Genomic DNA, 25,800 nt, shown 5'->3' with positions numbered 1-25,800 from the left:
GATTATTACTGGCGTGATGTGCATATGGGTTAGTGGGTAGTACTTTATTATACACTTGAATATGTGAACAAATCATTCAACCGTGATGTTCTGCACAGAAGAGAGGCTGCGAGGTCTGAAGGGTTATGGATGAATGATTAAGTTCCTTTATGCCAATCCAGTGCATTGGGGGGGGGGGGGGGGGGAGGAGAATGTAAGATGTTGAAATGTTTTGACAGCTTGTGATTTTACAGTCGGATAAGTTATTTTCTCTGCGGGGTTTTCCTTCTCATTTTTTGACTTCACAGGCTGGTGATGATGTAACTGCTAGAAAGGATCCCACTTTCTATGTGCACTCACGTATTCTATGCAGATGCTTGTGAGCAGGAGGTTACAGGCTACAGATGTATGTTATGAAATCCAGTACAAAGGACATGCAATAGCTACTGTCACTGCAAAAGTCTCTATGTTGAACACTAAAAGCTCTAAGACTAGCTTTAGGGAAGAAAATCAGGATATTTTTTCGTTGATTAATCGTTTTTGCCCCCCAAAAATGTCCTATGCCCCATTATATAAGCGAACGCTTTTCTGTTTATATGACTAAATTTGTCCTGTCTTGTAGCATCCATTCTGTCCAAATGTGGAGCTGCCCCGAGGTACAGAGTCTGTGTGCTTTTCCATAGTTTTTTGGATTAAATCCAAAGAAAGATGAGAAAATGACTCTTATTCGAGGAGAGTGAGCTGTGACTTCTAGCTGGGGTTCTGCTGGCTGAGTAACTCTGATAATTAAAGGTTCTACTCCTGGAGGGGTCCCACGCGCTCCTCCCGGCGATGTAGTTCCCTGTTGGCGGGAAGGAAGAACAGAAAATACTTTTAGATTGAATCCAGTAAACAAACTATCAAAACATACACGGGCCGAACAGCATCTGGTTAGTGGCACCAAAAACACACAATAAAGGCCGACGTCACACATGAAGATCGTAAGATAGCAGCGTTACTTTGACCAGGTCTCAGTGTCGGCGTGTTCTTGCCCTGCTGTTAAGTTAGCAAATGGCTTTTTATTTTTTAGAACTAATGACTTTAGAAGACATATCGGACGGATAGTACGATAGTTCAGTGGAGGTGAAATGCTGCCTCCTACTTGTTCGGAGCATGTGCACACATTACACATCGCCCCTTTAAACATTATGAATGAACAGGCAACCCAACCATGACAGAGGGGTTAAAATTAGTTTTATTATTATTTGATAGAGCAGAAAAAAAAATCAAAAACAAACAAACACTTCTCATACATTGTTATTTTTTTTCCATTCGGGCCGCACTGCATTGTCTTAGCAGAGCCCCGACCCCAAACAAAACGGAATGGTGATAATGTTGACAAAACAGCAGCAGGCAGTAGTCAGGACAGCACAGGGTTACACTTAGCAGGGCACAAAACGAAGGGCTCGTTCCAGCGGGGGGGGGGGGGGGGGGGGGGGGCTATCTTCTGCCTGTCGGGGAATGTACAGACAACCTGGAAGATTTCCGATTGCTACTTCGAGACTGAAATACAAAAAAAACTTGAGCAATCTTAAATTAAACTTCGTCTGCTCGTATTTCTATCAGCAAATGCACGTACTGCACTGTTGCACCGTCCTAAATGAAACCCCGAAACGTACAGCGATGACACCCCGGTACGGAGGGGTGAACGTCAGCTGGTGCCCGGTTACCTAACGCAGTGCACCACCATCATTCAGTGTGGATCCGGATAACGATGGGTGAGCTAAAGAGTGCACGCTGGATTACAGGACACAGAACCGTCAGATTATCACATGACGGACGAGTTGTGAAATCAAAAGTGAGGCAAACAGGGCAGCAAGACTCCAGGTTTGTAATTACAAAGTGACGAGATCATCATCACTATTGTTTCAATGTGAAAATGATGAACAGATACAGGATAACTGCTGGGATGGTCAGAATCTTCTGTCAAATGATGGTTGTTGTTTTTTTACACATCGCTTGCATCCAGAACATTTCACCCTCTTTTTACTGCTTAAACTCAACACGTCGATGTTTCTTTCTTCTTCTAATGTAGTGACACTTTGCATCAGACATGTCTGAGTGGTAGGGTTTAAGAAACGTGGACAGAAAGTGACAGAAACTAAACACAGCACGTTGTTAATAAAATAACTCCATGAGCAGTTAGGATTCCCCTGTTTAATGTAGCTTATCCTGTGCTGCTGCAACCTGATAAAAATGCTCATGTGAAAGGCATAGATAGCTCAATCCAAGGACCTGACATAGACCGTACACACCTTAATGTTAAAGACTAAGAAGTTTCATGTCATTTGTTGCTATAGGGGTTTTTGCATAACTACATTCTGAAAGCTGTCCAGCTTCTCTAAGACCAATCGTAAGCTGAGTGGGAGCCACTGGACGCACGAGGGAGTTTAAGTGGTGATCCATTCAAACTTAGGGCATAAGCGTATATCTTTACTAACATGACCCTATAAATAAACCCAGAGACAGTTCGTCTATAGAAGAAAAATAATGCACCACAATCTATGACTAAAAGCAAAAACAATGTCAATAATATGACATTCCTTACACCCCCACACCAGATATTTATATCCAGAGAGGGTTCAAATAAACTAGACGCCTTCTAGCAGAAGGGATTCCATTTGGGCTCCACTAGTTCTTTGGAAGTTTTTTTTTTTTTTTTTTCCTTTCTTCGTTTTTTTTGTTTTTACAATATTCAATACGAATAGTCCTCCAAACATCCACTCCGTGTCTTTACATGAGTTAGTGACACCTTCATCTTTATTCTTCCTCTTTATCTTAGAAAAAACAAAGTATTTAAAAGTAGGCCACAACATGGAACCCAGCAGATGTAAAACCACCTCAACAGTAACATTAGCCTGTAAATTCAGACCTCGACAAGAGGCCACTTCCAAAGTATCAGGGAGCACAATATTCCAAACACAGTATATGACTTACAGATGAAAAGACAAAAAATCCTAACATTCAGCCATAGAAAACCATCCGACACATCATCTTCTCTGCTAGACGCGCTGTGGGTCAGAGAGAAGAGGAAGTCTGTGTGCAGATAGATCATTTTTAGTCCTTTTTTTTCCTCCATTTTCTTCGTTTTTTGCAAAGCTGAAGCAGTAATTGTTTTGCGGATGGTCCTTGAAGCTCAACAACAATCCCCGTGGCGAGGTCTTCAGTTAAGTTCGGTTCGGCCGCCACACGGGCCTGAGTCAGAGCGGCTCAGACTGGAGAGGGGTAGGACGTAAGGCGAAGATATTAATGTGTGTAGTTGGTGATTATGTTGGGTTTTTTTCCCCAGCCTAATCCAGAGGCAGGGGAGCTTGGGGTTTATTTGTCTTGGTGCAACACGGAGGTTCAACCAATTTACAGGGAGGGAGGGAGGGTGGGGCCACATCGCCAGAGAAGTTTGTAAAATTGTACAAGCCCATGTAAACCCCCAACCCTCCCAAGTTCATAATCCTTGATCTGGATGTCAGGAGCCTGAGCTGTCGCAGCACAACTCCACTTGAAGGACTCGGGTAAAGATAGTGGTAGCAGAAATATCTGAGGAAGAGCTGAAGGGACAAAAAAAATAAAAAAAATAGGCTGATTCTCCCCAGCATTATTTTGGGCCAGAAGCAAAGTCCATAGAAGGGATTAGAGTGATCATGAGAATGGCGGTTATTGATATTAGGAGGGGTAATAGTTATGATGTCAGTAGGGAGTGAGATTGCATTATTTCCATGTGTTGGCTGCTTGGGAGATAGAACGGGAGGGAATCATGTCCAGCAGGTACTCCCGCTGGCGCTCCACAGCAGAGGTGGTCTTGTGGGCAGACAGGCTGGGGTTCACGTAGGCCATAGTCACACCTGTGAGGAGACACATCAGGGGTCAATGTAGTGGAGGTCCAGCTGTTTTACATCTATTCTACGATCAAGTATAATATGACTCGTGTAGTAAGACGGCGAAGAGAAAAGGAAGAAGTTGGCATTGAGCAACAAATATTTAGCTGGTTTTAATTACCTGATGAAAATGTATTTTAAGGATACAAAAAGAGAAAATGTCAACGATACATTCATTCTAAAACCAAAAAGGAGTTTATCTACCTGTGTTGTTGCCGCCGCCCTGCTTCCTCCAGGCAGCCACGTTGCCCTGGTTGCTGCTGCCGGCGCTGACCTTCGCGCCCTGATGCAGCGGGCGCCCTGCAGCATGCTTACCCGCCCTGCTGCCCAGCGCCGCTGCCGCCATCGCACTCTGCAGCTGAGAGGAGGAGGTGAACGAGTGGGTCACACCACGAGAGCTCATCGACTGGATGTTGTGCGACAGGTGACTCTGTGCGGAGAGAGACGTGCTGGGTGTTAATTAACATGCGAATGCTTTTTAAAACCAGCGTCGGCCTATCGTTAACACACTTTAAAGAGGCCATGCTGACCTGCTTGTGGGAGTGGTGGGCAGACACAGATCTGTGCTGCTGCATAGCAGCCCTGACATGCTTGTACTGCTGGGACACCAGCACCTCACTCTTGGACAGTGAAGGAGAGGAGGTTTTGGAGACACTGGAGGAAGAGGAGGCCGCCTGCTGGAGGATACGCTGCTCGATCTCCTGCTCCTGTTGGAGTGCCTTAACGAAGGCCGCCTTCAGCCGGTTGGTGTGCTCGGCCTTCAGGGCCTTCTTCTGATTGGACGACATGCATTGGTCACAGAGGATGGTCCCAGCCTTCTCCTTTCTCCAGCGGGAGGTAAAGTCTGTCTTACACTGGGCGCAGGTGTATGGCTCTTTGGGAATGGAGCTGGCAATGGCAGCAGCTGGGCCCAGATTACCTATTCGGAAAACAGAAAGCTGCTTTAGACCAGACGTAAACATGTATAATATACCATGTTGTACTACAACATCTCCAAACTAGCGAACGAAGTGGAAAGATCTACCCACCCCTGCCGTGCATCTCCAGAAGTTTTTGCACCACCTCCTCCAGCCCCAACAAGTAGATGAACTCATTATTGGCTGCTGAAGGCAGGAAGTTGAACTCTGGGGCGGGAGGTTTAGGCGGAGGGATCTCCAGCAGCGTCTTCTCCAGCTGCTTACGCAGAGCTAGCTTAGCAGCCGCCTGCCGGCTGGCCGGGGAGTCATTGATGTTCGAGTTGGGCGACACTGAAGAGCCTTTTAGGCTGGTTGGAGAGGCCTGGACACAAAACACAACACAACGCATGAGGCAGAGGCTTCACATGAGGAAGTCGATATGAAAAGATAAACATTCGACACGATATTGGTTGACCACGATAATGATCCTCACATGTCCACAATAACAGATCGATATTAAATTAAATAATTAATTTGTCAAAAAAAGGACAACATGCCAGCAAACATCTAATTTTGTGTTATTGTGGTTTAATAAATGTCATTTGCAGTGCTGTTAAGATTGCTGCTAGACCGCCCCGTTAACAAGTGTGTGTGGGAGAGTAAACTGTTTTTGACTAAAGTTAAATATAGTTTTTAAAAGGCTGAAAAGGCTTTTCAATACATTTTGACTTTTAGACTGAGGTAATTACAGAGTCGAGGACAAAGCCCTGCATTTCTCGCTGTGTGTGTGTGTTTGAAAGACGGAGCGATGAAGAGAAGGTGGAAGCTGGTGGTTATTAATAATACAAACTTGAACGTCGACGTTTGAATAGTTTGAATGAAGCTACAAACTATTCGGTAGAGCCCGAGGTAGCCCTAACTGCAGTCGGAATGTTGTCCACTCTGACCATAGCAGCCTTACAATAGAGTAGCTGGAGTAGATATGAAAAGAACATTTTCCATTGCTTCCAATGAAAATCTCTCTCCAGATGAGTGGGTTATGCGCGCATGTTCACCTGAGGGATGTTGACCATGATGTTACTGTTGGCCACATTAGCCACCCGGATGAGTCCCTGCTGAATGATCCTCTGGCCCTGGATCTGGACATTGGGCACAGAAGCCCTGGGAGCCAGCAAGAGTGGCGGGGGCCCTGAACCGCTGTGGTGATGCTGCTGCTGGCGTAGACTGGCTATCTGCTGGGGAGTCACTGCAATGGGCTGATGGGAGAAGACAAAAGTAAGAGGTTAACAAAGAGCTCTTCAAATCTTAACTTCTTCAGATGAGTACACTTTACATGTGGCTGGCTTCAGAGGCCCTCGCACTCACCTGGGCCCCTCTGACCAGGGGTGGCATGACAATCTGAGAGTTGTGTTTGGACGGCATGTGTTGCCCACCGCGCACCAAAGGAGGAGGGATCACCGTGCCCGAGCTTCGACCGGTCACCTGTAAACACAACATATACAGCTTTTAAACATTGAGCTACAAACGCACTTGATTTAGCTTGATGGGAAAGCCTCAGAAAGAACAACTCCGCACTTGTGTCGCTCGGCGTTCGACTTTGTACGAGCTACAACGTAGAATTGCATCATATAATCACTCCAGGCTCTAGAATACGAGTTGTGGCAGGAGGATCTATCAAAATGTAGCAACTACCTGGAGGGGTCCCCTGCTTGATGTGATGCTACCTCGCACCAGAGGAGGAGGAGCTACAGAGCCAGTCGACTAGACATAAAGGATACAGCATTAGTCCAAAAGGTTGCAAGGACTTGCAAGAAATGAATGTTTAAAAGTCTTCATTAATGACGTACATTGGAAAACAATAAGACGGTCTTGTTTTATTAATAGCAGACGCAACAATTCCCCACTGATGAATCTATCAGCTCCAACAAAACAAAAACAACACTCTCCTCTTCTGGGGTGTTTACCTTCTGCACAGTGCTCTCCTTCTGGATCTGGCTCTGTCGTAGTTTCTTGAGCAGCACCAGCTTGGCCTCTTGGAGTCTCAGTTCCTCCTTCAACGTTTTGATGATGCGCTCCCTCTCCTCAGGAGAACTCTTCTATAGACACCATAGGAGATTTAGCAGATATCCACAATGACAGTGTGTTGTATGCAAAGTCTAAACGGAGTTCTCTTACCATAATTTTATCTGTGTCAGTCTTCGAGAAGCAGTGGCCGTTCATGAGAGGACTGGACGACTCATTGTCTGACAACACGATCACATCATCCGGCGACGGAGGCTGACGCTCACTCTTTACGTCACTGAGGGGAGAAAACGACTACATTGAGAATGTGTTTCATCGTTCAAGATGCAACACTGCAACCGACTAGTAGTTTTGTCTTACAGCCAGTAGATGGCAGTATCTAATAACGACTTCATCGTCCCTGTTGGAGTGCAAATGTGTACTGGGACACACAAGACGACAAGAACCAAGAGATCAATAATGGAGTAATGGCGGCAGGGGAAGATCGCAACCACCCATTATCTACCCAGGTAGCGTCAACGACATCCTGCTCTCTTCCTTCCAACAGACACAGCAGAGTCAGTCACCAACCACATGCACACAAAAGGGCAAATTAACTGCATTTCTGTTTTTTTACAGGAGGAAAAGACTTAAAGCCTTTGATAAAATGTTAAGTGGCTTTTCCTGAGGACTCAGGAGAACAAAGGGCGACTAGTGGCGAGCTACGTATGCATCAATCTGGGGAGGGGTGGAGATTAGAAGTAACGGGTGGCTGTAATTTTACAGCGCGTGGACCATGGCGGAGGAATAAATCTGCCTCCATCACAGCAGGGATCCTGTCGGGTTGTAAGAAAATAGAAATCGGAGTTGTGAGGCGAACTGGTGGAAGATGAGGTAAGGTAGGAAGTGTGATATATGACGGTATGCAAGAAGTCATAATGTAAAGTTATGCATGCAAACAACTTCTATAATTGTTCAGACACTGTCGAGCATGAGGATTCAGGGCTTCCAGCTTAGGCCCAGTTTACCACCCAGACAGGGCCTCACCCCTCCCCTGCCTCCGCGGTGAGGCCTAGGGCCTAGCCGGATCGGCACAGCCTGGGCCTCGACTCGGCCCTCCCTCCCAGCTGCCGACACCAGAGTCACAAGCGGAGGTCCGCTGGAGACACTGGAGAGGGTGACAGTGAGGGGGGGAGGGGAATACATGGCCAGGAGCCAACCTATTGTGTACACACTCCCTCTCTCTCTCTGACTCAGTCACTCACTCAGTCACTACTTCACACACATACACACACCCCTCCCCCATCCTGGCTTACTTGTTCACCTTTTATACTCCAACTCACTGACTCACTTCTTCACACTTTAGCACGCTCCAGTCTTCAGACACATTTCTCCGCTATCCTCGACTTCCTCACAACAGCTGTCCAACAGCTCCCCTCAACAGAGACCGCACGCTCGGTTCAACCAGGTCAACTATGTGCAAATAAGCATGTTATTTATACTTACATTGTGAGACTGAGCAATAACAACACAAACAGCAACAAACATGTACTGTCGTATACTTTGCCCATCTGCTGAGAACACGATGAAACCTCGTTCATACCTTGCACTGCTACTTCCTGGAAAGTACCTCCTCGATACGTTTCATTTAGATCTGTTTCGATACAGCCCAAAATGCTGCAGAGTGGATCAGCGAGTATGTGGTTCTTTGCACCAACCTGCTATCACATTGTCATATCATTTATCTGATGATTTACATTACACAGGAACAACACGTGTCACTCGCTACCTGATCCGTACTGCACATGTGCAAACTAGTACTACACACCTGCGGTTCAACACTCTTGTGCATCCTGTTTCTTCCCAGATAATGCTACATTCTGAACATCAAATACATGTTGTAAACGGCATGAGGAGAGCCACTTAACGTTAGCGTCACATTCAAAATATATATTCAGATACCATAAAAACTAAAAATATATATCTATACATCTAAAAAGAAAATCGAAACTAAAGATGTTCAGATACCATGAAAATGTTTCTTGGTATCGGAACATCTCTAGCGTCATTTAGATTCAGATAGAGCTGAAGCAGCAATTTGTTTTCCTCCCCAGTCCTCCTGTTTACATTCCTCACACACGACATGATGAACTATGTCAGACACGAAATGAAGAGCTTCATCATCTTTCACGAACAAAAACTTAGTGGCGACCCAGAGCCGCGACTGGTTTGGCCTCTGTGACAAGATGACAGGGACTAGCTTGTGACGGCTGCTGTTATACTCTATATAGAAGGGCTTAAACAAGCATCACAACAACACACAGCAGCTTGGTTATGTAAGGTCCAGGGTTTCTGCATGCCTCTGCCTCCCCAGTCATAGCTTCCCACTGACCCGACTATAGGATTTGGTCATTTAGTCATTTTTAGGTGCAGTGGGGTTCACTGAGAGTCATCTAAACTACGTAAATGAAACAGCTGGGCTATAAATAGGCAACAGGCCTGGAAAAGAGTATTCAAACATTAAGATGTTTATTCAAATTCATGCAAAATACCACAGCAGAGAAGGGAGTAACTCTTTCTATACCTGAACATACTCAACACATTCTCCCAGCGTGTGTGCAAGCGGGCTTGCATTACATTTCATTGATGGTTTTACAAAAACGGGCCTTCACGAACAGAGTCTGCTGCAAACTAACAACAATAAGGCTTTCTCACCTTTGCAGTGAGTGAGCACACGCTGTGGGTGAAACAGGGGTCAAAGGTGACACCCTAAACACTCCGAGCTGAATCCATCTCTCTGTTCCACTTTAACTGCAATCACATCACATAGTGTGCATCTATCAGGCCTAACAAACACGTCACATGACACATCAGGCATTGCTCTGCGTGGTCGCGTGGTCACGTGACCCCCCCCCCCCCCCACCCTTCTTCCAACTGCTCCTTCCAATGTGGAAACCATGGCAACGGCCAGTTGGAACCAGTTTGTGACACGTAGCCTTCATTTTGTGTGAAGCGTGAGGCAGAGTTCAGGTGCTGCTGTGGTGGAGAAAATGGAGCCCGGGCCTCAGGAGCCTCAAAACTTTTCAAAATGGGGGCAGGCTGCTGCTGCCGACGACCACACAGCAACTTCCTGCACGGCTCCTGTCAGACCACTTCGCTGGTGCAAAAGTTGAGAGAGAAACCCGAAACTCCCAATAGACACGTCTCTGCGCACAACCTGTGCATGCAAGTGTGAAATCCAGGGCCTGGAGTCCATAAATAATCCTTAAGACGTTTTCAAGCAAACTCAAAAACGCAGAGAAGTATTTTCGCCTCAGTTGTCAGCTTGTGTGAAGTCCTGCTCGACCATTCACGTCCCCTCCCTTTGACCCATATGATGATCAAACATCAGTGAAGCATGTCCAAACAGAAGTACAGCAGCATAACCATTCTTTGCATCTTATAGCCTCACAGATATAAACTATTTAGGAAGGAAGTTATAGTGCATTTTGGCCAGCTGGAAATACTTACAAAGGGTTTATTGTGTTTATTGTGGCCTCAGACTCGGTGTACAGGAATAGATGTAACTGTTTAAGGTAAGGTGTTTACAGCATTCCTTTCAGTGTTGTTCACAGACTAATTGCTTTGACAGTATAATGTAAACGCAACAACAATTATGTTCTTTATGAGCAACGAGCTCTCAGCCCCGATGCTGTGAAGCCCTGCTAATATTATGAGAGTTCAATACACAAAAACAGCTCGGTGACTCAATCAAACCCTGTGATCTCTTTCCCCGTCTCACCTTTTAGTTGTGCTCATGTCGACGGGCTGGTCTCCAGTCTGCACCTCCACCTTGATGGTGGCCTTCACCTCCCCGCTTTTTAGGATGCTGGCTGCTACCTTCGCAGCGTGCTCGCTCTTCAGCTTGACGCCCTCGGCTCCAGACTCCACCACGTCCAGGGGAGCTTCTGCCCCGTCGCCTTTCTCCAGCTTAACCCGTTTACTGTCCATGTCGTCCAGGGGCTCCGAGGGAGCTCCGTGGTCCTTCTCCAGAGCCCGCTTCTGGCTGCGCGTTAGACGCACTGCCTCCTCTGACATGGCTGCTCTCACCCTGGAGAGAGAGAGAGAGAGAGAGGATGGTTGGATACAGTTACACACTGTGTAAACACGTTAGAAAGAGACAGGACACAAACATTGACAACAAGTAAATTAGTCTATCTTGGGGCTATGCATGGATTCAAATTAGACAGCAGGGTACCAGTTTGGACTATACATACACACACACACAGCATCATTTAAGTAGAAGTTTTACTTTAGGGGAAAGTGCTGCTTTCACCAGAGCAACACTGAAACTGAATATTACTTTTTTCTGCTTTACACTTCCGTTTGGGTTTCTACAGGTTTTGAGAGTTCCCAAGTAGAACCGCCTCTGGCCTTTAGCCAATAAAGTGTGTTTTCATAACAACCCTATAGTAATATGTAAATGTGGTGCAATTGCAAAGTTCTGGAAGGCAGTAAATGAGATACAGAACATCCGAGTGCCCCATCTAGTTATACTTTACGAAAAAAAATAAAATAAAAAAAAAAAAAACTTGTAAATATCATCACAGTAGGTAATGCTAATTTGGAATTTGGACACATGCAGCCACTTTCCCCAATACATAAAGTCTTCACCGCATCACTTAGTTTAGCTGCGAGGTTGTAGCTTGGCGTGACGCTAGCGAGGGTTCGGTCCGGAGAGAGTGCGTGTGACGAGGAGTCAGAAGTAGGTATTTAGTAGTCCATTTGTAGGTAAATAAATGCTACAAGTCCCCAAGACCCACACAGAGTTCCCCTGTTTTGAATACCAGCCACCTGCTGATTAAAGTGTAAGTTAACCACAAGTCCCGCTCAGTTGGACTTAAGGTGGGCTGGCAGTTAAGGTGGACGAGCTATTCTCCTTTAAATGACAAGGCGCTCCTTCTCATTTAAAGTCCAGCTTTCATTTTCAAATTTGTAATATTTCTTTTCACTGTTTAACTGATAGCATTAATAAGTACCAGTCCAGTGAGAAATAAGTAGTCGTATACAACTTGTGAAGTGAACTGTAACTCTTGCTGAGGTAAGATTAGGACCTCAGTGCCTGCAGTAAACAACGTGGGGCATCTATTGCAGGAGTACAGAATCTTATCCCAACCTCAAGATAATGTGAGTGAGAGGCTGCATTTGTGTTGGAAGCTACAGAGGAAGGAAGCTAAAAGATATTTACAATATCACACAGGTGAAGATGTCATTTAGTAGGTTTAAAATGACAGAAACTTAAAACAAAACCCTCCCGATCAGTCCCTCCTACGTTATGTGAATATACACGTCTTCCCATTTCAAGTACTTTTAAATCACATTGTATTCCACCCATTGCCATAACATTAAACCAAGGGACTATGGTTACGCAACCAAACCTTAAAATATGACATAGAAGCAGTGCCACTATTTTTTTTTAAAAATGAAGGCGTCCGAAATGTGTTTGTTTCACTGGATTCACAAAACAAACCTAGCTGGTGAGTCCATTTACTGCAAGTAACCTCAGAAATAATCCTCATAAAAAAAGTATTGTGTTTGAGTCATGTACATGTACATGAACATGTCACCACCAAGCGCACCAGATGCTGACCCAAATCCCACTCGGTACAGTAACAGCAGAGGACAGAGAGACCACTTAGATTTCTGGGAAAACATATTGCACAGCAGAAAAATGGCACAGAAGCTACCCGATGTAGGACATGCAGACTGTCTTGAATAAGCATTTTATAATAAGCGTTTATAAAAATGTTAAAGATTTTTGCATGAGGATGAGCGCATGTCTATCACAGAAACATCGGATACGACAGCCCAACATGGCTGAAACAAATGTACACCATACTGTGCATCTGATTCAGAGCGCTGACTCAAGGTCTTCATCGTCCCACGTGACATCATCACGTCACGTGACCTTATCGCAAGATTCCATGAGAGGCATAAAGTGCTTCCCTGAAAACCGGTTCAGACCGGTCTCCGTTTGAGAGAAGGCGCAGGTTTAACCCCTGGAGAGACAGAGTGGCAGAAGGGAGGGAGGGAGGGGAGACCGCAGGCACGTCCCACAAGGGGGGGAGGGGGGGGTGATGACGTCATCTTCGGACATTCCAAAACGTGTCTACTCACCGACGTGACTAACTTCTGTTGCAATCAAGAGTCAACGGCTGCTGACGGGCATAAACATCTTGTCATAATCTTCTTTAAAAACATATCTCAAGATGTTTTCTCTGCCTTCTTTTAAGGCTTGAAGATTAAAAAAAGCAAGGGTCATAATCTAATGTATACAAAAACTCCCACTACTGTCGACCGTAAGGCAAAGCACTGAGAGAACTGCACAGTAAGGTGGGGAAAATGAAACTGCTTTTCAGCAATTTCAACAACTCACTGTCTGCAGTAAGGTTGCAGTTACACTCCACATCTGTGAATTCAGCCAAGTTCTTATTTTCCACTGGAGATAAGACACAGGCATCCTTGACACTGTGCAAGATGTTGAGCTAAAGAGATGCTGCTAACCCAACCAAAACTAAATAATAAAGAAACCACACAGCTAAACATTCAGGTTTGTGTTTGCATAGGGAGCCTAAAACGCTCTCTCTCCCCTCTGGTACACAACAAGGACAGATGTGCCCTGCTGTACCATCCCTGGACACAAAGGCTATCTATCTGCCAGAGATGACAGTGGGCTGCATATACGACACACACACTGCATCAGAAACCGCACTTCACTCTGTAAGATTGCAGAAAAAGAAGAAGCTGCTACACATTGCTGGGGCTGTATCAGTAAACCGTGTCAGGTACAAAATGACTCAAACCCTCGGGGACGACGCAGGGCGATCAGATCTGCACGTTACCAGGACGGCTGCGGTTGCTAGTTTAAGGAGGTCCGGAGACACGTGGCTTCCTTTTGTCCCAGAAGAGACGGACGGCATCATGAACCCAATGATTCATGTGCTGGATGCACTGCTGCTAAGCAACACGGGTGGAAAAAAACTAAATGAAATTGTTGTCCATGATGCATACGTGATGATTATGAGCGTTGTGTGTGCGCACTGGAGACTGACCCGGGGATGTGTGTGTGTGTGCTCGTTCTCATTGTTGCAACTTGCATCACACTTCGTTTCACTGGGCCTTTTTAGTGAAGGACCACGTCTCACTGGAGCCCGTTTTCTATTCAGAGCCTTGATTTCTATCACAGAGCCCTGAAGCCCTGTTGTGTGATAGGAGGTCATTCACAACCTCCAGGTTATCCGAGACTCTCGGGTCTGTAAAACTGTAAATTCATCAAATTCAGTGCCCAACGCCATATTGATATTTTCTTAGCTACTGTAGCCTTCACGTTCGTCATGCGGAAGTGGCTGTGGTTTCGTCTCTTAGCTACTTGCCCTCAAGATCATGCAGTGGGTGGACTTAGGCTCATACCTGGGGGAGAAGTCACACTTCAAGCTTGCATAAACCAATTTCGATTGAAATTTGACATCGGGAATTTGTATTCTATGGCCAGGCAATCAGCTGAGAAAAGATCCTTAAATCACTGCTAGTAGCATTCCTGCCCGTTCCAATGCTCCCAGAGCTCCATCCATCCATCCAGCGTGTCAAACCAAATGAAACTGACACTACAATCTCACAAACAAGCCCGACTTGTCCATCAGGAATCCACCGGGAGCTACTGCTGCCCAAAACCTTGCTGCCTGGGACTCAACAAACCCCCTATTAACGTCCACAATAGTTGATCAGAGGTCCACTCCGGTATCCTTTTCACAGCGTTCAAGCCTGCCGGCCTCGTCACAGTTCTCTGATTTACACGATACACATGGTCCATGTACTCGAGGCCAGGCTCAGATTACGGGAATTAAAAAAAAAAAAAAAGCTGACTAATTTTGACGAGGCTCATAAATAATCTGTTCCCGAAGCAAGAACACGTGATCATTTCACTGTTGATTTTGTATGTGTGTCACATCTTATCTGCATGGCGTGCTTCCAGTTTGTTTGGGAGGAAATTCAAGCACCTCGAGTTCAAAGAAGCTGAACTAAACATCACCAAAAGAATCTGCATAGTGCTGGCGACACATCGATCAAACATTCTCTCCACAGGACTCAAGAACTTTTAAAAGTAGTTGCCAAGCAGGAAACCAGGCATCAGTTTTTGGTTGCCATTTTTAAGTCATCTTATATTCTGAGTATTTAAGATGCTATGCAGTTATACATCATCTAACTAATGAAATTGTGATGTCATGTGTATGTTGTGCATGCTTTCCCATCCAGCTCAAAGATGGCAGGATACTTTGTTTGGGTTCATCTGGTTAAATTTGCACATTTGTGATGTTTCTGGGTTAGGGTTATAGGACATGCAGCATCGCCTGGTTCCGATTTAAAAAATTTTAAACAGCATGTTTTGCTGTCCCTATTTTTGGTTGCCACATCACGAAGATACATCACTTTGACACGCAAATGTATCGCCACATTACAAGAGCAATGAAAATGGCGAGAGGAGGAGAAAGAGAGTCGGAGAAGGCAGCCAGTGATTAGTGATCTGTGTCTGCTCCTCTCAGGAGACCATGGAGGAGGAGTACATGCATGTCCCTCTCGTTTTCTTCAGAATAATAAGGCCTAAGGGCAGCGCAGATCTTACATCAAAACAAAAGACGGAGGAGTTTCTACTGCCCATTCAAATTAACCTAAAAGAAAAGGTTTGTACCAAGCCGTTTCATTTCCTACACAGTAACTGCCTCAAAGCAGGCCGGCTCAAAATCAATGCACTTAATAAATGTCTCTTTAAGAGCTGTATATGCAAACATTAGGCTTCTTAAAATAAGGTGTATGCAGAAAACCTCCCGACCCGGTGTGTGTTGCAGCAGGATAAGATGCACTTGCCTGAAAGCAAATGGAAATCTTGTGACCTCGTCTGACACTACAGGTTTTATTCTATTGTGTCCCGTAGTTCATCAATGGCAGAGCAGATCAATGGCGAAAGGCTCATCATCCCCCTCGAGGTAGCATGCAGGGCTCTCATCTCCAACACTGTAATGATCTCCCCACTGGGACCGGACCCAGCCAGCAAACACATTAACAGCCATTTTAAAAATACTGAGGCTTTTCAACCGTGTCCTTAGGGTTCAATGAGAGGGGAAACAACAATTATATTGTCCAATAAAAGCAATACAAGTATGGATTATTATTGCCCAATAAAAGACAGCAGTGCGACAACTCTTTTCTTCTTCTTGTTTGGCTGAAGGAACCTGGCCCTTGTAATATTGAATTAGCTCAAAACTGCCAATTTTCTCACCAATACATGACAAAGCGAGGATTATCTTAATTTCTGATTATTTACTGCTCATCGCCATAAAGGTTACTTCTACTGCCTTAATTACCTCTTACCCTACTTATAAAATGTGTTTTTCAATTACAAAAATAATCTCCGGCTATCAAAGAGCAAAGTTTTTTTTCCTTTGGGACATCGCCTAATTAGAATAAAAATAAAAATCGGACTACCTATGCTAATCTGTGCTCACCACACTAGGAGTGGGGGCAGGGACCCAGCTGAGGTGGTGCCATAGTTGGGGGAGGGAGAAGGGTGCAGAGGCGCATGTGGTTAGCCGAGCCATAATCAAACTGTACCCAAGTGAAAAATACTCTTCCTTGTCTTCTCTGTCTCTCCTTCGTCCTTCCCTCTACCCCTCCCTGCCTCACACACTCCCCTCCTCCTCCTCAGTTGTTCTGTTGTAGGCTCGGCCAGCCCAGAGTGTGTGTGTGTGTGCTCCTACTGGTTGTGTCCCGAACGCCAAGGGTTAAGCCCCTGCCATTTTAACGCCACTGACAGATCAGACCATTAGGGTGTTACCTAACAAAATGGAAGCCTTTAACCCTGAATCTGCCAGGCTGCCTCTGTGTGTGTGTGTTCGTGTGTGTGTGTGTGTGTGTGTGTGCGTGTGTGTGTGAGCGAGAGAGAGCGAGAGAGCCCGGGCCACACAGAGTGTATGTATGTGTGCGCATGTCTCCACCTGGATTCTTCCTTTAGCAACGTGACAACGACAACAGCAGTAAGTCCAGGAAGTGCAAACCAGGCTTTTGTACACAAGCACTCAAAGAATGCGTGCCCATACAGCCACATTAAAACGTATATATGGCTCTGGATGTTTTTAAGAACACACCGATGTACTTGTTAACGAAGCCTTACAACATACAGAACCAACTAGAAGCAGAGCGGTACACAAAACGGTATGTCACTTGATTTGGGGTCACGGTTCGGTTATAGGTGCGGTGGGGAAAGCCAAATTTTAACGAAAACCTTTTTTATTTTAAACATTCAACAATGGCTCATTGGAGAGAATTCTTACTGTATCAGTAACAGCCAGGCACTCGAATTCTGGCATGCTGTCAGTAAGAAAAAAATAATTAAAAAAATATAATCACAAATGTCAAATTTAAAGGCTGATGATAATTAAAACTAACTGCGCTATCTGACTAGCATGCAACAGCGCTATGATAGCTGATCGGCAGCTTATAGTCAACAACTGGTGCACTGGCAAAACATTTCCGGTGAACTCGAGCTCTAGAATTGTACTGTTCCACGCATGCGAGTAGCAGACAGCTGCTTGGGTCACACGGCATACCGAAAGGAACCGTTCCACCCTTAGAACCAACACACAAATAAAAAAGGACACGTCATTCCCACATATCTTCCGGATTTTGGCAAGCACGCATAGACAAACATGTGCAATGCATAAAAGCCTTCGGTGGTATTCCCAGTAATTGAACAGAACATAATTTACTGACCATCAAAAAACATGAAGAATGTCTAGATTACGACGTTGTTAAGCACATTGAAATCGCAAGTCAACCGTCTCTAGTAGTGTTCAGCCTAAAATCAATGGATACGTTTTCAACCACAGATGTTTACTTGCTATAATAAAAAAAGAGTGAAATGTTTTCAAAAACCCTAGACAGGGATAATCTCCAATTTCAGCCAAATTGCTTCCAAATGGTTACTCCATAATCCTATAAAACCAGAAGGCCATACCCACATGCAGACTGGAGGGCCAGGACACAAGCACGCTGCTATCAGATTACATTTCTCAGAAATGGATGGTAGCAGGAAGTGACCAGAGTAGGAAGAGAGAAAAAAAAAGAAAGAGATTAAAGGGTGCAAAGTAATACTGTGAACGCCACAGGACAACGAGGAGCTGAGCACATCAGCAGTGAAGGAGAACACGACTGGCTAATGTGCGTTGCTTGCCACATATTTTTTGAGTTCAGTTGGCAATCATAACTTTCAGGAGATCCTCTTCAGTAATGGTTAGTACACAGAGAATAAAGCATTCTGTGTAGCGGAGACATCCATAAGACTCCAGATATGGGGAAAGTCATCAAGAAAACTGCTGCAAATTATAGCTGGGGTAGACAGGTCTATTTTTGGCGTTATTGGGCAATAATTCCACAATAACCTTTCAGCATATTGAAATTAAAATGCTATGCAAGGGAAGGCTTTTTTCTGGAAGAAAAAAAAAAGTCAACATTTAAAAATACAGCTCACCCCTCTGTCATAAGCCCTTCCCCAAGACGAGCACTAGCACGTGCACACGTTTCATCATCCTTCATGCTAGTCATTCATTTCAGATCATCTTGATCATGACTGTGATCCCATTGCCCTTATATAGAGCCAATTATATGAAAGTGACGGCCCAGTTTTCTTTGCTTGTAGGCCCGTAAATCCCTTTGAGATGACAGACTGCGATTTGAGGCTCTAGTGAGCTACGATATCAGGCGAAGCAGCGTGAGCTCACACAGAAGGCTTAGCCATTAGAGAGATGGAGAGAAAATGTTGCTAATAAAATAGCCTTCTGCTAACCACAGCCGTCTAGATACACAAAACACACAAAGACAGAAAGTGAAGAGTGTGTATTCAGTCGGTAGACAAGTATTCTTTTTCATGATAATCAATGCCAAACTGGTGATCACTTTACACATTAGCATGCCTGTTTTTACCAGCATCATGACTGGCGTGAACATTTACGCATCAGCCTCTGATGTTCAGCCTTTTTTTATGGCCAAACCCAAAACCACCGTTGGGTGTGGCCGTTAAGTGTCTGTTGGACTTGTTACCAAACCTAACAGTGATGTCATGACTGTGTATTAACACAATTCCACCACATTAAAAATTCCATTATCAAATTTGACACATCGGCAAAACTACAAACTCTTTACAGTGACCTTCCAGATCTCACGTATCACTTTAAAGCCCAAAACGTTCACCTGTTGGATCTACTTTACAAACGGCAAGAAACAATAATCGAACGCCCCCGGTATAAAACAATGACACGTGACACCATACCCAGGAACTCTTGAGGAGACTCCTGCTGGTTTAAAATATGAAGATCCAAAAATCAAACACAATTTGCAACCAAAGTCATTTTCCTCCAAAAGGCCACGTGACATTAGCCTGATGACGGGCTCCTCCAACAGATTTGGGGCAGTGGGAATGACAGCGTGCTTCAGGAATGATAATCAGGTCATTTTTTTCCTATGTAGAGCGACGTGGCGTTAGACAATCAATGCAGTGTGTCCAACACTTCACAGCACCCTGGCACAAAGACCATTTCAGGACTATTTTTACCGTTGTTCATCTCACGTTTCACTATAAACTTCACCCGATTCTTCGTCCTGGCCCCGTCTAAACCCACAACAACAGACCATTTTACAAACGACGTCATCAAAAACATGTGCGTGCATGTTGGCAATAAAAAACAACGTTTTGCCCGAGCCTGGCACAAGACTTAGCAAGCTTTCAGTGTTGAATTCAAACTTTTACCAGCATCAAAATGTTATGTTCAACGACGTACCGTGTTAACTGGTGACTTTCAGCCAAATGCGCCAGTATGCATTTAAAACGGATCGACTACTTTTACGAGGACACGTACATGTTTTGTTCGTGCACAGATCTGGAAGGTCAATTTGTTTAGGATGCACTCAAGATCTTTGGTGGTTCACACCCCTGCATAGCATGACAAGCTATTGCACTCCGCCATACTTCCGTACGTAAAAGTGTCTATAGCTGGGATTTTATAAATACGCTCTGTATCTACTGCTGCACACTTTCTACTCAAGAAACATATCACTTTGCTAATGATAAACTGGGTAAGTCAGTGTAGTTAACCCTTGTTTTGATGACTTTATGGTCAGGCATGACATCTATACACAATGCACACTAAACAGTCACGTGTCACAGTGTCGGGCAGTTTGTCCCCTCTTGGACACACATGCCTTGATGTTGCATGGATCCAAGTGGCCCGTCTGCTTGTTTGCTGCACCGAGAGTTGCCATGTTTGCACTGGCAACACAGTGGAAGCAATTGTTCCAGGCAGATTGAAAATTGTACCTCTACAAGTATGCAGGGCAGTCTCTTGACAACAAATACCACTTCTTACTATTTATTCAAGGGCCAATTCATTGTTAGCCATATGGCCCACCTGGTCAACAGGTGGCTATATATTGAAAGAATACCAGAAGTCTTCTACATTGATGCATGTCCAGTCTGAACCAGGGGACAGGATTTTTTTTGAGCTGAAAAGTATCGAGTAGGGGCGTAGGGTGGAGGCTATAAGCTGGTTTTAACTCAAAGTACGTTGTTTGTAGTGAACCTAAAATTTGATGTGGTTAGCATACCTCTCACTGTCTCAGACAGGTTGGTCACACTGTAAACACGCACGTTTGAGTCAATATGAAGTCCAACAGGATAAACAAGAAAGAGTTCATTCAGCCAAACCTTGGAGAAGTGCTCGCCTCCAGCTCCATGAATCGCCCAAGGCCTTTGGGTGGGACCCCGTGGCCGACAGAACTACTCCTGTCCAACAAACGGAGAAACTGACACAACAGGCAGTTCTCAAACATCCAGATCTCTAAATAACTATACAGATCTGTAGAGTTGGAACACATCAGACTTTAAGGTACTTCTGATGAGATAGAAAGTTGTCAATGGGCACGCCCCTTTGTACCGGTCTGATCTCCCTAACCCTCTTATTCCATCCTGTGATCTCTGCTATCAGACTATACAGGGCTACCGTCTGTCCCCGAAGTCCAAAAGAAGTCAGCAGTCGACAAGAACACTGTAAACCTTCTGAAAGCCACTGCAACTCTCTAACCCTCTGTTTGTTGTTGTCCCTCAAGCGTTCAAGCTGTATGCCTCTCTCTCTATTTCCTGCACCTTGTCCTCTCTTTTCACCCAGGCTTCTCTGTGCTGGACCATTGGCAATCCTAGGACTTCTCGCTCTCCCTCCCCTGGCTGTCTATGCCTCATTCCAGATGTTTTGGATCTGGATCTTTATCCTCCAAAGGATTCAGCATCCTCTCTAGTCTCTCTCTCTCTCTTGTGTGCATGATGTCCACGTCTCTCTCTCTATCTATCCGCTTGAGTCCTTTCTCATATTTGTTTAAATTGTGTGCTCGAGCTTTGCATGCCTGTCACTTTCCTACCTTTAGGAAAAGTGAGTAATTCAAAATGGTGATGAACTTAGCTCAGTGTAGCATTCGGTATGTAACACAACTGAACGAAAAAATGAAAGCAAAACTACACTACCCCCTACAAGACCAGGGGTCATTTATCACTTGCAGCAGCATCTTTTACTTTTGAATCTTTTTTGATTTACAACAAGTGAAGAATCCTACAGTCATTATTTTCCTGAGGACATCACTACAGCTTAATCCGGATCATAAAAACTAAAGTACAACAATGGCCCCTCGACTGTCATCCACGATAGCCGGTCGATTTTAGAGAGACTTCGTGGTTGCCCCAGCATTTCCTGTTAACATTTTCACAGTGGCTGAGCTCACACTCGACCAGACCCTACCTGCTGTGTTTAAAGCGTGTCCTACAGTGAGCTACACAGATACTATTATGATAACACCACAGACAGACTTGGATGGAAACAATATGAGCTATGCCATACTACCCTGCAGGTAGCAGCAGTATTAGGTGTAGTTACTGTGGTTTATTATTAGAATACGACAGAATAATATGGTGTGTGTGTATCTTTTTCCCAGGGTAAATTTGGAAAAAGATACACCACCTACAAACGCTATATTTAATATAACCATAATAAATTGAACAGTGGCAACAATGAGCAAGGTGCCTTTGAGTCTGTGGGACACACGCAAAAAAACAAAACCTAGTGGGAGATGGAAAATACAGATGTGTTATCAAAACGTTTCAGTCTTGATACAGCAGAATAAAGAGAGGATCTCGAGTTATGCCCGTCCGGTTGAATCACTCGCAGTAAGGTTTTTCATAAGAGGCAGTAAGGTTTTTCATAAGAGGCACCCCTCCTCGGGCTAAGCCAAGGCCCCATCATAAAATGCAATGCGACATGTGTCCCCCATCACTAGCCAAGGGTGCCAACTGTCTACTTGCCCTAAAAAAGAGGACACTTGTTTAGCAGACGTAGGGATATACACACTGATGTATGTCATCCTAAACACATCTCAAAGACAGGTGAATGTGAAACTGACTTGAACCGACCACTCAACAACATGACCCAAGATTCATAGCTAGCTCGCTGTAGATGCTGTGCCTGCCTTAAAAAACAAATGATGAGCCCCAACAGTCATTACAAGACATAATAATTCAGATATATCTCACAATTAACATGACATTATTATGTCACATGAGTGCCTTTAAATGCTGGACTTCAACCGGAAATGAACGGTAAAGTGGGCATAGAGCTTGCCCTTAGACGTGAGCACAAAACATCTCATTTACATTCATAAAGTGGTGAAATTTGATATCAGTTACACAAACATTAGTATTATGGTGCAAAGTAGGCGTTTGGTTGTCTGTAGTCTGGCGTAGACAGACAGACAGACAGACACACACCCAGACGGAGGCACCACCGTCCACCATTACGCCTCCATAAAAAGGCTTTTCACGGTTGAGCTAATCTGACAAAGTTCTGAGATCAATGGCTCATGAAGCCATAATCATAGCCATCCACGGCTAAGACCAGTCGGCTTAGCAATAACCGGTGATGATACTGGTTTGTAATGTTTACAAACTTTCGTGCACCCCAACTTTGCAACCCCAAATAATAGCCCTCTTAATTTTCAACTAACCCATCATCAACAACAACAAGCTATCTCATGCTAACGTTAACTTGGCTTGCCCAACAACAACCTGTCCATCTGTCCGGCTACAAAACGATGGCTAACTCACGCAAAGCTAACAGCCTATTGTGGTTGTAAGAGATTAAAGTAAAGTCACTGAAGCACTGGAGTATATATTTTCCCTTTACATGCGAGCCTGGGTATTGTGATATTTAGCTTCGATGACCAAATAGCGATACACGACAGACAATGAAACCGACCCCATCTCTCAGTGAGCTGCTAGTGTTAGCAAGGCTAGCTAGCGAGCTAAGTTAGCATGCTAACGCTAACTCCCTCTGGACACTCGCTAAATTTATTCACAAATAATCAAGCGTTGATTACACACAGAGAAATTACCGTTTTGTCACAGAGCTTTGTAGCTTAGGGTAAAACATAAATAATAACTTACATTTATATCGTACTAGTTGTGCATCCCAATACAAGTTTTGCCGGGGAAGTTTGTTTAAATATTTCTCGACTTTTGTAGGTGTGTGCGTGGAGCCGAGCGACACACACGAACTGTTACCTTAGCACGTTCAGCTAAAGCTAAGCTAAGCTAGCTCAACTTAGCCGTGGCTAACGCCGATAGAGAAACTTCACTTCCGTCATAATAATTTAATTGAATTTTTTAATTTTGGATTAGTTGATGCGATAATGTGATGTGTTAACTTACGAAGTCTAGGAGGAGCTTGACCGAGTTTTCCCCCCCCTGCGATTTTCAGATGTTTTGATGTTAGTGTTGCGCTGGCTTCGGTGTAAAAACTCCCGGGGATCCCCTCTTTTCTGTCCTGCTGCCACTCCGGTTGATCATGTAATGAGCCACCACAGGCGGCGTCATGCTGCGTTCATACACACCTCGGAAATGTTAAGTTTCCAACTGCTGAGAAAAGGAGGTAAAATGCTGCGTTTGGAAGTAGCCGGAATAACTATAAACACAGTAAAAAAAACACAAGGAGAAGACAACTAGTGACTGGAAACCCAAATACTACAATTACTCTGTCTGTATGTATAATATTGCAACACAACAATCATTCTGTCTGTATATATAATATTTTAGTTATTGTGGATTTTTTACTTTTTTACTTTTTTTTATATTTAATATTCTTTACTGTTTGATTATTATTATAATATGTATTTATTATTATTATAATAAAGCAGTCTGTTTGTTGTTGGTTATCTGTTTAGTTAGTTAATTTAATATTATTCTATTTCATTGTATGTATTGTGCATTTTTTTACATTTCATATTTTTTACTCTGTTATTTTTATTTTTACTCTGTTACTTTGATTGCTAACCTGTATCATAATGCTGCTGTAGCGAACAAATTTCCCCTTGCAGGATAAATAAAGTATCTATCTATCTATCTATCTATCTATCTATATATATATATATATATATATATATATATATATATATATCTTACTATAAACATAGTAAAAACTGGGAGAGGACAACTAGTGAAATGGGAACCTAAACTCCTGCGGGGCTCACATTTAAAGAGTAGCCTAAACAGGTAAATAAACACCACAGTTTAATTGTATGATTAGAAGCTATTATTGTAGGCTACTCATTAACTTTGGTTGGATCTTATTACAGGCTTGTGTAACGATGACGTGCTTGCTTGTGACAGAAACTTCACAGTTCCTCTGTGTGCTGCTCGGCCTACTCCAAGAACATGAAATAAAGAATTCAAATAATAAGAACATTTCTTGCTGAAGAATTGTAGCTAGGCTTGGTTAGCCTATCCAAACTTACACTTCTTACAGTCTTTACGACGACACCGCAACTCATGATATGGAAACATAGGCAAACATTCAAATTTGACCCTTATATTCTTGTAGAAGTTTTACTTTCTATGACTTATCACAGTCAGTCACACCTATGAGAGTTCCTTTATCTAGGTGCTTTAAAACCCATATAATCCTCTGTTAACTTACATTTTGCATTATTCATATAGTTTATTACCATGATAGTATGTTATATGGCATATGTGTACTTTTCATCATGCAATACTTTATATATCTTGAGGTTCTGCATTGTACATGGGATGGCAGTTGAGGCAGAACAGAACTATGGTTGCAAAGTGGACATTTCCGTGGATCTTTCTGCGACCCCAGAGGACCCTGTAGCAGCTTCAGGATCAATGGATACTATAAATACTACTTTTGCTGTTAAGAGTCCAGTGCTAAACTAGACTGAGAGACACTATCCGTCTCTGAGGTACATTGTTGTCCTCTGGGGCTACCTGGTCAGTTTGCCCCTGAAGTACACTCAGACACAGGGGCGCATCATGTGACATCTCCAGACCACATAATTAGCTCACCATGCAGGGACACTTCTGGCTTGGGATCTGGTGCTGGTGTGGGAATTCCTGTGGTTATCCTCGCTAGCCGAGAGCCCCCCCCCAATGTTTCCTGGCTAATTGCAGATCTGCTCAGACTGCCTCGCTAATAATCACCTCTGAATTGCAGTGTACCACCTGGGTTGTGGAGGTCGGGGTTTGAGGCAGGGAAGTGATGTTGCAGAAGATCAGTGAGTCTGTAGCTCTAACACTATGGGCACACAAGTCCTTGTCAGCTGGGATAACTCAACACTGGTTCCTAGTTAGCACAAAGCATAAAAGAGTGTAGACTTATTGTAATGTCCCACACACGCCTCAAACAGCGTGTTAAATCTACTCCCGAGTGGGCACATATCAGATCATTTCCTTTGCATTTCCACTTATTTATATTAGTTTGTTGAATATTTTTTGAGTGAATCAAGCATCACAAACACAATGAAGAGAGTTCCATAACTTCAATGTGAGCTAGCTTTTTAAAAATACAAATAAATGACAACTCTTGTTGAAAAGCATC

General features: G+C 44.1%; 1 protein-coding gene across 4 annotated transcripts; it reads right to left on the bottom strand.

Annotated features, from left to right (window-relative positions):
- Positions 1-1,195: 1,195 nt before the first annotated feature.
- Positions 1,196-23,752, bottom strand: gatad2ab (GATA zinc finger domain containing 2Ab). Of its 4 annotated transcripts, none has more exons than XM_076087578.1 (11): positions 23,619-23,752; positions 10,569-10,877; positions 6,962-7,085; positions 6,751-6,882; positions 6,479-6,547; positions 6,152-6,268; positions 5,842-6,042; positions 4,919-5,168; positions 4,421-4,809; positions 4,095-4,320; positions 1,196-3,857 (listed from the first exon to the last, which is right to left on the bottom strand). In XM_076087578.1, the coding sequence occupies exons 2-11, from the start codon at positions 10,862-10,864 to the stop codon at positions 3,724-3,726; spliced, it is 1,938 nt and encodes a 645-aa protein (XP_075943693.1). In that variant the 5' UTR covers positions 10,865-10,877; positions 23,619-23,752; the 3' UTR covers positions 1,196-3,723. The 4 variants fall into 4 exon arrangements, with proteins under 4 accessions (XP_075943693.1, XP_075943692.1, XP_075943691.1 ...); XM_076087577.1 differs by lacking the exon at positions 23,619-23,752 and adding an exon at positions 23,355-23,534 and having other exon boundaries at positions 6,751-6,879; XM_076087576.1 differs by lacking the exon at positions 23,619-23,752 and adding an exon at positions 23,355-23,525.
- Positions 23,753-25,800: the final 2,048 nt, after the last annotated feature.

The sequence above is a fragment of the Anarhichas minor genome, unplaced genomic scaffold (assembly GCF_050575085.1).
Source record: "Anarhichas minor isolate MPS153535 unplaced genomic scaffold, ASM5057508v1 ptg000010l, whole genome shotgun sequence".
In the NCBI taxonomy this organism is placed as follows: domain Eukaryota; kingdom Metazoa; phylum Chordata; class Actinopteri; order Perciformes; family Anarhichadidae; genus Anarhichas; species Anarhichas minor.
The sequence above is the reverse complement of the archived record's forward strand: the minus strand, read 5'-3'. Positions and strand labels throughout refer to the sequence as shown.

What these genes read in the sequence shown, in the direction of transcription:
- gatad2ab (XM_076087576.1), bottom strand. An exon ending in AGGAGAGCACTGTGCAGAAG is followed by an intron (nt 6,548 to 6,750) that starts GTAAACACCCCA and finishes CTTTATGTCTAG; the next exon opens with TCGACTGGCTCTGTAGCTCC. An exon ending in CCCTGGTCAGAGGGGCCCAG is followed by an intron (nt 6,043 to 6,151) that starts GTGAGTGCGAGG and finishes TTCTCCCATCAG; the next exon opens with CCCATTGCAGTGACTCCCCA.